The following is a 14963-nucleotide window of genomic DNA, read 5'->3' as shown; positions in this document are numbered from 1 at the left end:
GAAGTATCTTGAAATGAGGAGATGACTATAACCCCCATATGAATAGGGCACTGTTCATATAGCCATGGTCGTTAGCTCAGAAAGATTTTTTACAGCATTAGCACTAGTGTTGTGAACCTGAAAACATTCCAGTCTATCTTAGCCTGGAGACAAAGATTTGGATAGTAGTTAGTTATTTACATATGTGTCATCTAAAGTCTGCTCATTTGCTGTTTTTGACACTAGGGCTTTATGTTTCAGTAGCAGCAACCATTCAAAAATCTGCAGACCTCTAATATCCTTATCCTAAGAAGCAACTTCTAAGAGCTACAATTCTAGGTTTGGAGTTTGCTGTGTTGAGAAGTCTGTCAGCACCAACCGCATCCCTCCAGCATGTCCTGTCTGCACTGAATATCAATTATGTAACGCAGCATAGGCCAGACACTCCAACGCTTTAGCTCATCGGCGTGCTTTTGAAAATGCCACCATGAGCTGGTGCAGTCCCATGCTTACTGATGAGAGATACCGATTCGCTTCACTAAAAATGGAATCCCTTCGGACTCAACTGTCTAAAAGCCTTAAACAACGTTGTCTGTCTATTTGGTACCACAGAATCACAGAATGGGTAAGGTTGGAAGGGACCTCTGGAGATCATCTAGTCCATGAGTGCCTGCTCAAGCAGGGTCATCACAGTAACCTTTTCTAAACTAAAACAGCATATTTGCAAATTAGTACACACACACACACACAAAAAAAAAAAAAAAAAAACTCTATTTACTCTTTAAACAAGAAAGATTAGGACATTTTCACATTTAGAGATAACCAGCCCAAACCCTGCTCTGATACTCAAACCCTCCTTGTAACCTGCGAAGAAGGTCCACGTTTTCTTCTAGCCCTAGCTCTCTGCTGAAACTTTGTGTAGTGAAAAAAGATACTTGCAACATATCTTGTTCATTCTAATAGAGAAAGCATCCAAGGAAAATAACATTCAGAAATTCCAAATTAGTTGCTTAACAATTATATCAATAATACACCAGCTCTTCAAATATCATGAGTAACTTCAGACAACACCCAATAAGGCACAATATAGGGGGGTGGAGGCGTGCAAGGGAATAGAAAGACGCTGCTTTCTATTAAAAGCCCACTACTAAGAAAAAAATCTGGTCCTTAAATCAGGAATTGCTAGCTTGAGTGGTGCTGCTGGTAGCTAACACAGACAACTATGAAAAGCAATTCAAAACTAATCAACCATATGGAGAGCATGCCAACAGTCAGCACTCAGCAACTCTCAGTTGCTCCCAAACCTCAGTGGTTGGCAAGAAGCCTGTGGCATCTAAATCTTTGTCACATTGCCAGGGTTAGTGACAAAAAACAAGCATCCAAGAGATCATCTTCCTAGGGAAAAGGTTTCTTCTTACTTTCTCAGCATGTGCCTAAACCAAAACAGCATATTTGCAAATTAGTACACAAAAAAAAAAAAAAAAGATACTTTGGGTTCAAAATCTGAGAGGCCTTTGTGCTCAGTCCCTGATTTCACATCTAGTCCTGAAGTAGCATCATAGCATCACTACTAAGCGGATTTTTTTCCCAAGCATCTCCTCTGATACTGTAACACAAGCAGTACGGTCACCAAGAACCATTCAGTATGCGCACTGGACATGCTCCTCTTACGGTTAGATCTGTTTTTGTTAAGTACACACACAGCACTACAACATCCATTTGCTCTTAAGAGCTGATGGACTGCATTACATGGGAAAAAGCACACCTCAGGAACATCACAAAATATGATGCTGCAGTGCATCTGTATCTTGTTTGGGTATTGTGATAGAACAGGCTACTTTTCTATCAGGTTCTGGCTATGCTCATTCATACAAGTCTCTGAATAGCTCCTGCTTTGGTGGGGGCCACGAAAGCACACTACTTCCTCTGTGCAGCTGCAAAGGAGCTATGCTGAGTTATATGTCATGATACCAACCACCAAAGTTTTCCCATAACCCACAGGGATGTTCACATTACCATGGGAGTATTTTGTTCCTTTCAGCAAGACCACTGAAAACAGAACTACTTAATTATATTTTCAAATTTACTTAACATTATCCTCATCCCTGTTTTTATGTTTAATGAGAAATATTTTTTTCTTGGAAAACACAAAGCATTTTTAGAACTGTTCATCCCTACTCTACCTGCACTGCAAAGGGATTGCTGACATAGCACTCAGATACAAAAACAGCAAATTAAAGCCCTCTGCTTTCTGCTATTGCTTAGGAAAGAAAAAAAATATATATATACACAACACAACCTGACAGCTTTACTGAACAAAATATATGAGAACTCTTATTCGGAGGCATATGTCTCCACAGGGAAGAAACTAAAAAATGAAACAACAATTTTTTCAAGTATTAAAAATGGAAAATAAATGTCTTTCTACAGACCCAGATAGTGGTTTCAAACCTGTTTTCATGTAACATCAGCCTCTCTGAAAGATAACTCTGCAGGCACATTCCTTATTAATTAGCAATTTAATATCCATCTGTGAAAAGAGGATAAGCAAATGTGTTTTGATTCACCTGAAATGAAGCTGAGGAGTTAATTGCTTTTACTTCCTGTAGTGGCATTCGTATTTCCCTATATATATACACACATGTACTCAATAAACAGAGTGAGGCAAAACCATGCAGGTTGGTTTGTTGACAGATGTGAACACAGACTCTGTTTTAAAAAACTATAATTTACCATATGCACATGAAAAATGGCTACACAGCAATATGAATTGTTTATCTTATCAGAAGAATCAGGTGTCCACAGAGCGGAAATCAGGACCCACATGCCCTTTCAGCAGGACTGACCAATACAGCACACATCCCGGGGCTACACGATGACTACCCTGCAGTCCCTTACAAATCTCAGTAGGGACTGCGTTTACCCATGTCAAAATAACCAACAGTAAAATGCCTTCACCCTAAAAACTGCAGCCACAGTGAGGTCAGTCGGACTGYGTATGCAGCCACAGCACTTAAGATCGTAGGACCATCCCACAGAAAGCAACTCCTGAGCAAGACTGCCGATAGCAAGCCAGTCCACCTCACGCTTCGTCCAGCCCATAAAGCCGAACGGCCAGCAACCCCACAGGCTCAATACCCTCACGCAGCTGATCCATCCAAATCATTACTCTAATTGCTAAGCTCCAGCAACACAACAAATCCACTCTTCCTTCTGCAAGTTCCCCTATGTTAAACTTCTCACAAGGCCAGTGTTTGTACTCCCATTGGTCCAAGATAACTTTGCTGATGTATCTCTGTATTTTATTTAAAACTGTTACCTGGACTGATGATTTACCATAAAGGAAGATTAAATAAAAAGGAAAGTGGAAGTGGTGGGCTTACCTACATTTTGTAAACAGCTACCTGACATTGTAGCAAAGTGCTATTACCAGTGGTCACTGGGTCTACAAAGAGTTAATGCAACACAAACATTTCTGCCACAGGACCAGCTTAAAGAGGATGGGAGCATGAAGCAAAAGAGGGCATATTAGTAGCCAAGCAGAAGAGAAAAACAAATTTTGTGTTATGGAAAATGGAACATAATTACAGAGTATTCATTCCATCATTCTCTGCATGAGCATACTAAACACACTGGTTATAAACTGCTTTGGCTTTCAAATACCTGCAATATTCTTGGCCCTTCTGACACAAACATCCTGTTTTGATGCCTGCATGGTCCCGTGCCGACCGAACCAGAAGCCTGCTAGGCAGATTTCCGGTGAAGAAGACAGCAACATACATCTCTAAAAGTCACTCCTTTATTTACAAGTAACTCCAATCTTGAAGTAGAGAGGTTCAACTGACAACATGCCAAGGGGGGGTGGGGGGAATGAAAAAAAAGTAAAGAAATATTGCCACTGGTCACAGACTTTCCTCTCCAGAAACTTTTCAAAGCATTTAGCTAGTAAACCAAGCAAAACCAAACCAGACCAAAACCCAAGTTTGCTAGAAACAGAGGCCTGTAACAAAACTGTACCACGTGGCAATGCTCCTCAGGGCAGCACACAGTGATCAAGCCGTCCCCTGAGATACAAGCGTTCTGCCCCATCAAATCCCTTCTACCAAAAGTAACCATAAAAAAAAAAAAAAAGAAATTCCTCCTCCTTTTTCTAAGCATCATAATGTAGCATGTGTGTGTTTGTATTTTTCTTCAGAAAGTTTAGTAAACTTTTAAAAGTATTCTACTTTTAAAAGCAGATTCTCTGTTTCGCTGCACTGCTGCCAGCCGCCGTGGCCCTGGGAAGCGGGTGCGAGCGCGCCCCCCGAATCGCGCCCGCGCAGCTCACGGAGCAAACTGAAGCCGAGACCGTTCACACCCAAAAGGAGGCAGGTGCAGAGCCGTGACCTGAAATCCAACGCAGAAGGGCCCCTCCGCAATGAGCAGGCAGCRCAGCGCTGCAGCCTCGCAGCGCCCAGCGGGCACCCGCGCTGCTTCTCCCMCCTCCCAGCTACACCCAGAGCCGGCAGCCCGGCCAAAGCCGGGGGAGGCCACGGGCGGCTTCACGCCCGCGCACCCCMAAACCCGCTTCAACAAAACCCACTTGCTTCTACAGATCACGAGGAGCTCRGCATTTCAAAGGCGATCTTGCCAGCGAGACTGTGACCGTGGGCTTGGTTGGCCACAGTACTGTTTTACAAGCTCTTAGCTTYTTGAGGCAATGTTTATTATTATTTAAAAAGAGCAGAGGGTGAAGAAAAAAAGAAAAGCAAATTTAATTGTTTTCTTTCTGTTGATCTAATTCTATACTCATTAGGCTAATAGGAGCTTTATTATTTATTCAGAGTTGGGAGGTTAAGTGGCCCAAAGGGAAAAAAATTACCCTATTAGATATTCCAGACTATTAAAAGTATAATTTTGCTGCAATCATTTTGAAGTGTTAATGCTAGTTTTATATATTTGTCCCTAAATAAGATTTTTTTTGTTGATACTAGAGTGGCAGTTTTGGAATCTTGCTAACACACTGTCCTGCTCAACTAAACAAAAAAGTAATCATCATAAAAAATAAAAAAAATAAAGTGACAGTGCAGTTTCCATTTCGTATGGAAAAGGCTGTAAAATGACTGGCACTTATTTCCCTGGATTGCGTGTGTGCGTGTGCGTGTGTGCCTGTTTTTGCCCAGATCATACCTATCCACTCCAAAAAGAAGAAAAATTCACACGGTTCTTAAAAATTTATCCTGTATCAGGGAAGTAAATGGAGCAGAAGATTTGAGTTTGGACTCTACAAATCCCACCTATATTCAGTTGAAGTTTTAGACGCTCCAGGAGTTAGGCTTTCTCTCCACCTTTCCCAGAAAGCAAATAGTATATCCTGTGCTATTAAAGGATGAGAAATGAACTGTTGCCTTTATAACACCACTAAAGCACAGTTTTGAGAAGTCAGTGCATACACGGATGCTGTTACAACTGTGGAAAAGAGGAAAAGGACTTTCAGTGCAACCCTACATTTGTATGCTTATGTTTTTTAAAATAAAATGATGATGTTCTTTTCCACTAAGGGGCAGASGTTTCATACCACACTGAGCACACCTTTGCTCTTAGGAACCCTGTCACAGTTTAAAGATACTCAACCATTTGCAGGATCCAATCCAAAGCCCTTATCACCAGAAAATATTTAATCTACAGATGCCTATGGAATAGTCCATAATCCACTACTTTGGGGTCCGTTCAGCTCCTAGAACAATCAGATCTGAATTGTCACCACAACACACTCTTTGGATCTGTTTCAAATCTATTTTCTGCCAAAGTCAAGAACTTTATGATAAAAATCAACTTGTACAGGAAACTTAAAAGTATTTTCTTTCAATATTTTTCATTTCAAATAGTCATTAATTGCATAGACACTTTTATTAACAAATAATATAAAGTTTTCAGCCATTTGCAAATTTAATTTAAAATGATTTTGAAGTCTACCTGCAAAAGACTTGCTTTCCAATACATATATATATGATAGTATAAGCATGACCCACAATTTTTGTAACATTTCTCATTTTTGAGAACTACATTACTAGACAGATACTAGAATAAATGCARTATTAATAGCAAAGTATAAGAGAAAAAATCGTAAAACTTTTACTGCTACTAGTGGGCAGTAGCACACTGGCAGAACTGACYTGAGATTGCTTGCTTCTGGCACACTGGACAACCTATCCATCCCAGGCGCAAATCTAAGTGATCTGACACCTGGAAAATGAGGAGCATAACAGGACCAGGTTGCCACTGCGATACAAGTGACCTACCCAGCTCATAGGAAACATGTCAGTTGGCCAGGGACAAATACRGATTTTTCTGTGTGACATACAAAAGCTTCAGCCAGACTTAGATGTACTTCCTCTCCCCCCAAATCCACCTCCTGGTACAGTTATGCACCTTTCAGGCTCCCAACAGATAAGACAAAGTCCTTATAAACAGCCCAGATCAATGTTTGAGAGCTTAATTCTACAGACAAAATAACATCATTTTAACACAAAATTTTACAGTGGAGGAAAGACGATCASCAATTAAGCTCTAAATACCTGCAACCTGAACAAATCTCTTCGTTCCTCCCATCCTGAGGAACTGCCACAGCTCAAAACCACAAGCTCCGCATCAGCCACGCAGCGAGCAAAGCTATTGGGCTGATCACGCTTCCTACCAAAAGCAAGGGGCAGAGCTGGCGTTCTGCAGCACGTGCTGAATCTTTGGAAAATTAGAGGCGAGGGGAAAGATGGGGTGGGTTGTGTGTCAGAGCCTGCCCGGTGGAAGGGAGACAGGCGAGCAGGGCTGTGCGGGCAGCTCCCAGCCAGGCTGCTGCAGCGGCCGAGGCCTCCTGCTTGCCGACTGACTGCCAGTCCTGGCGACAGGTAGGGCCTTCCCATGCCTCTCCTGCTCCGGTCATGGCTTGCAGATCTTGCYGGAGACACGTCAATATTCAAATTACTACTCTGACAATACCAGAATATTGCCTTTTAACACATGCAGCAATAGGCGAAGACAATTTTCAAAATTCAGCTAAGTCTGAAAAGAATTCCTTATGGAGAGGGAAAAAAAGCAGCTACTTACTTTCTCCCTGTTGAAATTCAGAGAAACACTGTATCAGAGCATCTCCAGAAGTTGCTCTTTCCTTTTGGAAGGTTCCTTACTAACACAAATCACCAGGCAACCAGTGCAGAAGGGTTACCGCAAGCTGCCACCTAACAACCAGCAGTAGCTTCTGTTCTAGAAGTCTCGAAGTTTGTCAAGTCAAAAGTGTTTCCACCTTTACTATCAGCATGTTAAAAGCAATCAAGATGCTATAAAAACTGAAAAATTGGATTACTTAGTTGCCATTCACACAAACATATGTGAATAGTCCTAATGGCTTCCARGTCGTTGTCCACAGGATAAAGGTGCAGATATTTACTGAGTTAGACGTTTAAGGTTTCAAAAAGCCAATAAAGTACAAACAAAATTGTTTTTATCAAATCTGATTTTGTTCAAGAGATAGATTTAAAATTGCCAGATCACGATTTTTCACATTTTGCTGAAATTGAAGTTTATGTTAGAGTTCAACACAGGTATCTATTAATATTAACCTCATAAATGCTGTTTATGTACATGATGCTTCCAAATGAAGAGTTTGGAGCAGGTACAACTCCAAACATCCCCACGTAACATCCTGGATATTATGAAGATCACATTCACTGAGCGCTCAGGTAGCAAATGCCTTTCTTGTCCAGCTAGTTTAAGGAGCATAACATAAAGAACAATAAGCCAAAGGCCAGGATATCTCCTATTAAACTGGCAGCTTCATCAGGAAATACGTTTGAAGTCTGCTTTATACTACACTGCTACATCGTCCAATGCACTTATGAAGAAACTGCATAGTTGCCTCCAAGTTATACAAACTAAATTTCTGCTACCAGTGTGTTTTAACAGGATAACAGAACTCTGAGCAGTGAGAAAAAGCTAGAACAACAAAATTAACAATTTTTGTAGCTAAAAAATCCTAATTCTGCCTAAGCAAGAATACATGCCTTTCTATTTCCTCTCACTAACCTTCAGTCTGCTCAACACTGAACATGTAATTTTATTACATGATTTTATTGTCACTATAAAATGACACATCAGAATAAAGGCTGCACATTTGTATCATAGYAGACATTGTGTTGCTATTGGGTTTCATCAGATACTCGGTTTTAATTTTCTGCTCAACGAGGATTAACATTTTTCTCCTTTAAATGGAATATTATCGTACAGAAACTTCTTTCTCTTTCCCCTATTAGGAAGTTCATCTGTGAAACAGTAATTTTCCCCTGTTTTGGTCCGAGTTCCACACTTTTATCTAGAAAAAGCACAGTCTAGTTTAGGGTAGTCAAAGTACGGCTCCTAACTGCAAGCAGCTCTCAAAGCACTTTGAGTGCAGATCCTACACTGAGGTGGCACAATATGACCAAAAGCTGGGCAATGCAAATCCCTGGCTACAGGGAAAAGTGAGTCAGAAGATGTGCCCCAGGCCAGTATTATCCTGGCTGCTTTGGGATCTGAGYGTATGCTCAGCCCACAGTGGAGTTTGTGGCCTCTACAAGCTCCTTTTGTCTCTTTCTCACAAGATGCTCCTGGACCACCCCTCACTCACTTCTCCAGTGTACACAGCTCTCAGACATAGAAAAATTCTGCCACATACCAAACAGAGGCATAAAGGTTATCTAGGCTCATTCTAGTACATGAGTTTTTCATACTTCGGATTTTATTGTTTACTTACTACAGAAAAGCGAAAGGACTACTTCCATATCAAATGAATTTTTACTAGTCACAGCAATACTCTCATCTGTGATTTTAAAAATACCCAGTATGGAAGCATGCAGTAACCATATTGCCACCAAAAAAAAAATAAAGCTTTTAAACTGCATAATATTTGACATGATTCCAGAGCTATTCTTATGATACTCAGCATTCATAAAACATTGCTATCTAGCATAGTGCAAGAGACAGAATCTCTAATACTTACAGCCAATCATCATCATAGCGACAGCAAAGATCTTCTCTCCATCTGTAGTTGGGGCAATGTTCCCAAATCCAACGCTGGTGAGGCTGGTCATCGTAAAATACAAGGAGGAGATATAGACTGAATCTTTGCTTGGCCCGCCTTCCCATTTCCCAAAGCCTGACGCATTAAACCGGTAAGGTGTTCCTATTGACATCCCCAGCTGATAGAGCCAGCTCTCAGGTCGGATTGTGTTTGTATCCTCATCGATAACTTCATAGTCTCCTATGCTGTACCAAATGCAGGCCAGCCAGTGTGCTGCAAGACCAAACACACACACCAGTAGGACCAAGACTGCTGCTCCATATTCAATGTAATGGTCCAATTTCCGAGCTACACGACCCAGTCGAAGCAGCCTGACCACTTTAAGTGAGCTGAAGAGGCTACTGATTCCCTAGAAGGATAAAGCACAATCGGCCATTAGAATTCAACATTAAAGCAACAATATTCATAATCGGTGTTTGCAAAGACAGGGGCTGAGCTATCACAAATATTTGTTCATCAGACATCTGAAAAATGAGATGRTGAAACATGAAAAAGTTAGTGACCTTTTTCAGGGATGGATACATGTACTCTTGTCTTGATGCACTAATGTTTTATTGGCTGCTCTCTGAACTCATCTTCTCAGAGAGTTGGAATAGGTCTACAAATACTTTTGTAAAGGCTTCAAATGGTAGGCTATTTATTGCATGCCCAGTTGTGCAAGCAGACTGCCCCTGAGCATCCGGATGCTACTTTGAGGTTGACTGAAAATAAATGTGGAAGTCATTGACCATTAAATTATACAAATCTGATGTTTGAGAGAATGGTCAGACACCTACCAAATTAATTCCAGAATCTGGAGCCAGGAGCCTATTATAGCTATTTCTGAATCTATCATCAACTCTCCTTATGATCCTGAGCAAGACATGTCCTCCCATTTCTCAGAGATGTAATACAGTTTGCAATATATAGCTCAGACATATCAAGATGATAAATAAGGAAGGCCAAAAATGCTGTAAGTACCTGGTGATTTGCAATTTTCTGGTATAACAGCACATCTCCTATGACCACTTTCCCACAAGTATTCAACCGCTGAAAAACAGTCCTCTGATATTTTTCTGATGGATTACAGAAAGCTTAAGTATTTCAAATATCTCACTAATTCCCACATCATTATTCTTTACGACATCTTTGTTATCAATAGAGTATTTTGGTATTGATACTAATTTGGCTCCCGCAAAACAGAATTAAGCCAGCATATAGAATTTTATATTGTAACTTTTTATACTGATTTGCATTCTCATGAACAAGAAAAGTTTTTTAAAAATCACTTGGGGAACAAGAAAATCTGAACAGCCTGTCATATATAGGTCCTTTTTTTTTCCCCTACTCCCCCTTATCAAGAAGGTTTTCATCCACAGAAGTCTGATTAAAAATTAAGCAGACTGGTTTAATAACTATTTCTGGAAATGCATAATTGCATACTTCTGGTCACCAGCTTTTACTGGAAGTTTGTTTATTCTTGCATAAAAACAACTTCTTCAGTGTCTTCGGCTGGTTCAATGCACTAGCAGAGATGTTTTATTAAATAGTTACATAAAGTATATTGACTCATGTTCCCCAGCACTGCAGCAATGCATTTCCCCTTTATTTCATGAATTTGTCATGATTATATTGACTCATTTTTGGAGACAGATGTAGTTTGTTACCTTAGGATACACTAACAATTTCCATTAACTATTTGGACAAGGTTTAACACAACTGCGGGGCGGGGAGAAAGAACCAAAGAGAAAAAAGCTGCAGTCCTTTAAATCAGAGATATCTGCAGAGACCTAGAAAAGACCAAAGCGATGCATTCTTTTCATTGTTATTTATGTCAACCTTTTCAAGACACTTATGCAAAAAATTTTTTCATAAACTATGAGAGAATTCTCACTTCCCATTCATTCCATGCTTGCCTTTGTTTTTTGGAAAACAGGGATCAAAACCTAGATGCCAGTTCAAAGAAGATACAACAGCTTAAGGCCTTCATTTCCAAGAGAGGGAAAATGGGTACCTCTGAGGAYCCCACAGAGAAATAAAAACAGTAACACTGGATATACAAGTCCCTAAGTGACAATAAAGTATAGTCTACATATACATAATGTATAGCCTTCTCAGTATCTGCATTCTGATATTACAAGACAGGAAATACATGTCTTTTTCCTGCATTCCAATGCCCATTTTTCTTTTTCTTCTTTATAAATCTTAACAGCAAACCAATATTACATTACCGTTTAAGAAATCTCCAATAATGGTCTACTTTAACAGTTTTAGCTTTAGTGTCAAAGTCAAGCTTTTCATCATGCGGTACTTACAACTTTTGGGCAATGACATGAAAATTTTAAAACCCAGAATTCTAAATATCAATTCKATTTTTGCTTAGAAATAGTGGCGCAAATCTTGTTTTATACATTAAAACTCACCAGTTTTTTTTTTAAGACAGAAATATAGATCCAGAAGGGACTTAAAAGTTTTGAAATTTGGTTAATTCTTAATTGACAAAAGTAAAGGATTATAAGTACCGGGGGGGGGGAAGAGGAGGAGAAGAAAGGAGGGGGAAATCAGAAAAGCATTGTGTGAGTAATTGGATAGCATGAAAAATGGAAATGCAAAATAAAATATTTGAAACAATATGCGAAAAGTTTAAGGCAAGCCACTTTGCTTTCAGAGTTTCAGAAAAGGCTATTTTAAGATCACTATACTGTTATCTCAATTTCCCTCTGGAAATTCACAAAAACAAACTTTGTAGAATATTACTAATGTGACAGAACTGTATCATTTAAGAGAAAGTGAGTCTACCAAATTTTGACCAGAAGTAGACAGAATTAGTTTTTTTGTACAAAAATTACTTGCTCATTTACAAAAAATAAATCTTCGTGTTTTTTTTTTTTTGAAAGAATATACTTGATGTTCTAACTGTCAGAATATTTCATGTGACTGCATTGCTAATAATATTCTAAAAGTTCAGAAAAGGCAAAAAAAATTGCATTGATTTTAATCTCAGCAATAATAGTATTTTCTATTTGATTTCCTTGGGGAGGAATAGAGTTTGTCTATTCTAAATGGATTCATATTAAGAGGAAGAAATGCCCAGGAAGATAATTATTTATGCAATAGTGTTAATTCCTAAATGACAAAACTTCAAACAGACATAAACAATAGTAAGTTAACAGACTTTTTCATAGATGATACAGTAGGAAAAAAAAAGATCATTCTTCTTAAAACAGCACTTTCACCACTAAGCTTAGCAAGTAATATTCTAATACTCACAGAATAGATCTGCTGGATTCAAACTGACATTTTTAGATTACCACTTTCCAAAATAGAACTGTACTTTTTAGATTACTGTCCATTTTAATGCTCTTATCAGTGCAATTTTTTTTAATGCTTTTATCATTACAGATGACTCCAAGACGTTACACAAAAGAAAAGCCTGAACTCAATTTACTTTTCTTGACGTGTCTCTTAAGCTCTGCTACTCTTACAACACCTGAGAGGCAGATTAAGAGACACCCAAAGGTCCTTCCGCCCAAAAAGAAATACATCAGCTCCAGTTCATAAAGAGCTACAAAGTGCAGTAAAGGTCACCAGGAGGCACCTCCAGCGTCTCTGCTCTAAAGGAGCTCCATAAACGACGAACTTGKGTGTGGTGGACGGAGAAAGGACAAGGCTAAGTAATATCCCACAAAGTCCTGCCTAAGCCTGGTTTCCTCAGGCTCAGCTCTACCCGTTAGTTTGTATTCAACAGATCCCTTCCCCTGTAGGCCTGGGGAATCTGAGAAGTCTGTTATATTGCCAGGGTAGAAAAAGAGCACACAGTTACTATCTCTCTGTTACAGGGCTCTGGGCAGCTCTGACTCAAATATAGGAGAAAATGCTGGATTTAACACCACCTTATATGCCAAATTGTTTGAAGTAACTGAATTAATTCAAATAAAGATGCTACTGCTGTTATATGCATATAGTTGTTGACAAATATTTAATAACCTGGCATTTTAACTTTTATTGCCAGTGATGGCTGATGCATGAAAATTGAAGAATACACAGCAAACGCTCTCCACACCAAAGGGCTAGCTCAAAGCACTGGCAGCTAGAAGAAATAACTATATATTCTCTGACTGAGCAAATCTGAATGTCAAAAGCCTTTAAAATAATAAATACAATCCCCTTTCATCTCTTCCTATATGCCTTTACAGAGTAGAGTTGCACCTAAAACACAACATAAAACCAGGTCAGTCTTCATGAGTGCTGGAATGAATCAGGCCCCACRTTTTACAACAGAGAAAAGGTTTCAGAATTTTATCCACGAAATACTTCCCAAACTAAATCTCCATGCATAATTTGCTGCAAGTTAAAACTCCTTGCTAGATACTGCACATTTGTACCCAAGTTTTATTTATTTATTTATTTATTTTTACAGGATGTGATCTACTCTCATTTTTGCCCCATGTTTCATGTTGATATCTCAGTCATGCCAGTAATCTTTCAAAAATCAGGAGTCAGGATATCCATTTTCTGGATTAAGCTTTCCATTGAACTGCTTCCAGCCTCAGTCAAGGCAACCTAAGTTTTTCACCATTACTTCCCTATCTGTAAAAAAGAGAAGAGGTATTGTGGTGAATTACTTTGTGAAGTGTTTTGAGAACATAAGGGCTACAGTAGAGTAATTATTAGTTATTTTTATCATTACAGCCCCCAGGAACAGCAACACTGAGAACTATAATGCTGGGTTCTGTACAAATAAAGAAGTTACTGTTTTGCATTTGCAATGCAAAATTGAACTCATGATTCACTGAATAACAGAGTACCACCTTAAAAAATGCAAATTGTTTTCAAGGTTGCTTGTCTAAAAACAGCAACAAAAAATGAACACCAGACAAAAAAAAAATCTGAGAAGTAATTCATTTTCCCTTCCAAAGACAACACAGAACAAACAACTTCAGGGAAGAAGTTAAATATCACTTACATCCCATCTCCCACAGCTTTACTAAAGCTAGGACTTTAAYAGTAGACTCAATCTGGCATGGCAGTGTTCACATTTTAGGTTATTGTATACTATCCATATGTGCAGAAAGAAAATGCACTCAACCCAAGCATCAAGATTTTGTTTCTTGTCTCAAAGGAAGAATAATTTATTTCTGATCTCCTATTTATTTTAGAGTAAGAAATATTCAGWATTGACATAAGTGTGCTCTAAGTCATCCAACACTTTCCTCTTACATGTAACAACTGAAGTTTTGGTTCCACCTCAATTAAAGGAAGAAGTAGGAGATTAAAAGTTAACCACTAAAAGAATGAGAATAAAACAGATTAAAAATAAATTAACTATTTATCCAAAAAAGGAAGACAATGAATCAAATTTATCAGTGGCATAAGTGAGGTAAGAGCCATAGAAGGCAATGTTTCTTGACATTAGACTCTTAATTCAGCTGTGCGGCAGCCTGGCTCTGCACATCTGCAGTAACATGGCAGCACTCTCTGCCATCAGGTCTTTATTACGACTTTTCATTTTTGTTATTTGCCTCTTCTGATTGCCTTAATCAGGTCTGAGAACATGACCTTTCCTACAGATTGCCATATTTAGCAGCCAACAGACACTATGCTCACAGGTCAAAATCAATATCTAAACCCTCTCGTTACAGCTGTGGTTCTCAGTATTGAGGAAAGTAGATCTCCAGACTCACAAAACTTGTTTTAAGTCAGACTTCTCAGAGCTTGGGTAGAATCCAGACAGAAGCARCAACTAATCATCCATAAAGGCATAGGGCATGACAAGAAATGAAATGGCTGATTATTCTTTTATAAAACTATGTCCACGTTTGCCTGACACAGGTACACCACATACACACGCAGAAAACCAACACATCCCGGAAACAAACCATTTTTTGGAAGGGAGAAAAAAAAAAAAAAAAAA

The 14963-nt window shown here is 39.1% G+C and overlaps 1 protein-coding gene across 1 annotated transcript in view; it reads right to left on the bottom strand.

Annotated features, from left to right (window-relative positions):
* KCNH1 (potassium voltage-gated channel subfamily H member 1) overlaps window positions 1-14963 on the bottom strand; it is a 190235-nt gene that overhangs the window by 126500 nt on the left and 48772 nt on the right. Inside the window, exon 7 of the mRNA XM_085315778.1 lies at window positions 8990-9419. Within this exon, the coding sequence (XP_085171904.1) occupies window positions 8990-9419 (430 nt within the window). The remainder of the gene's footprint in view (window positions 1-8989; window positions 9420-14963) is intronic.

The sequence above is a fragment of the Rhea americana genome, unplaced genomic scaffold (assembly GCF_003343005.1).
Source record: "Rhea americana isolate MKP2758 unplaced genomic scaffold, rheAme1 scaffold_44, whole genome shotgun sequence".
In the NCBI taxonomy this organism is placed as follows: Eukaryota; Metazoa; Chordata; class Aves; order Rheiformes; family Rheidae; genus Rhea; species Rhea americana.
Note: the sequence above shows the minus strand (reverse complement) of the source record. Positions and strands in the feature narration are given on the sequence as shown.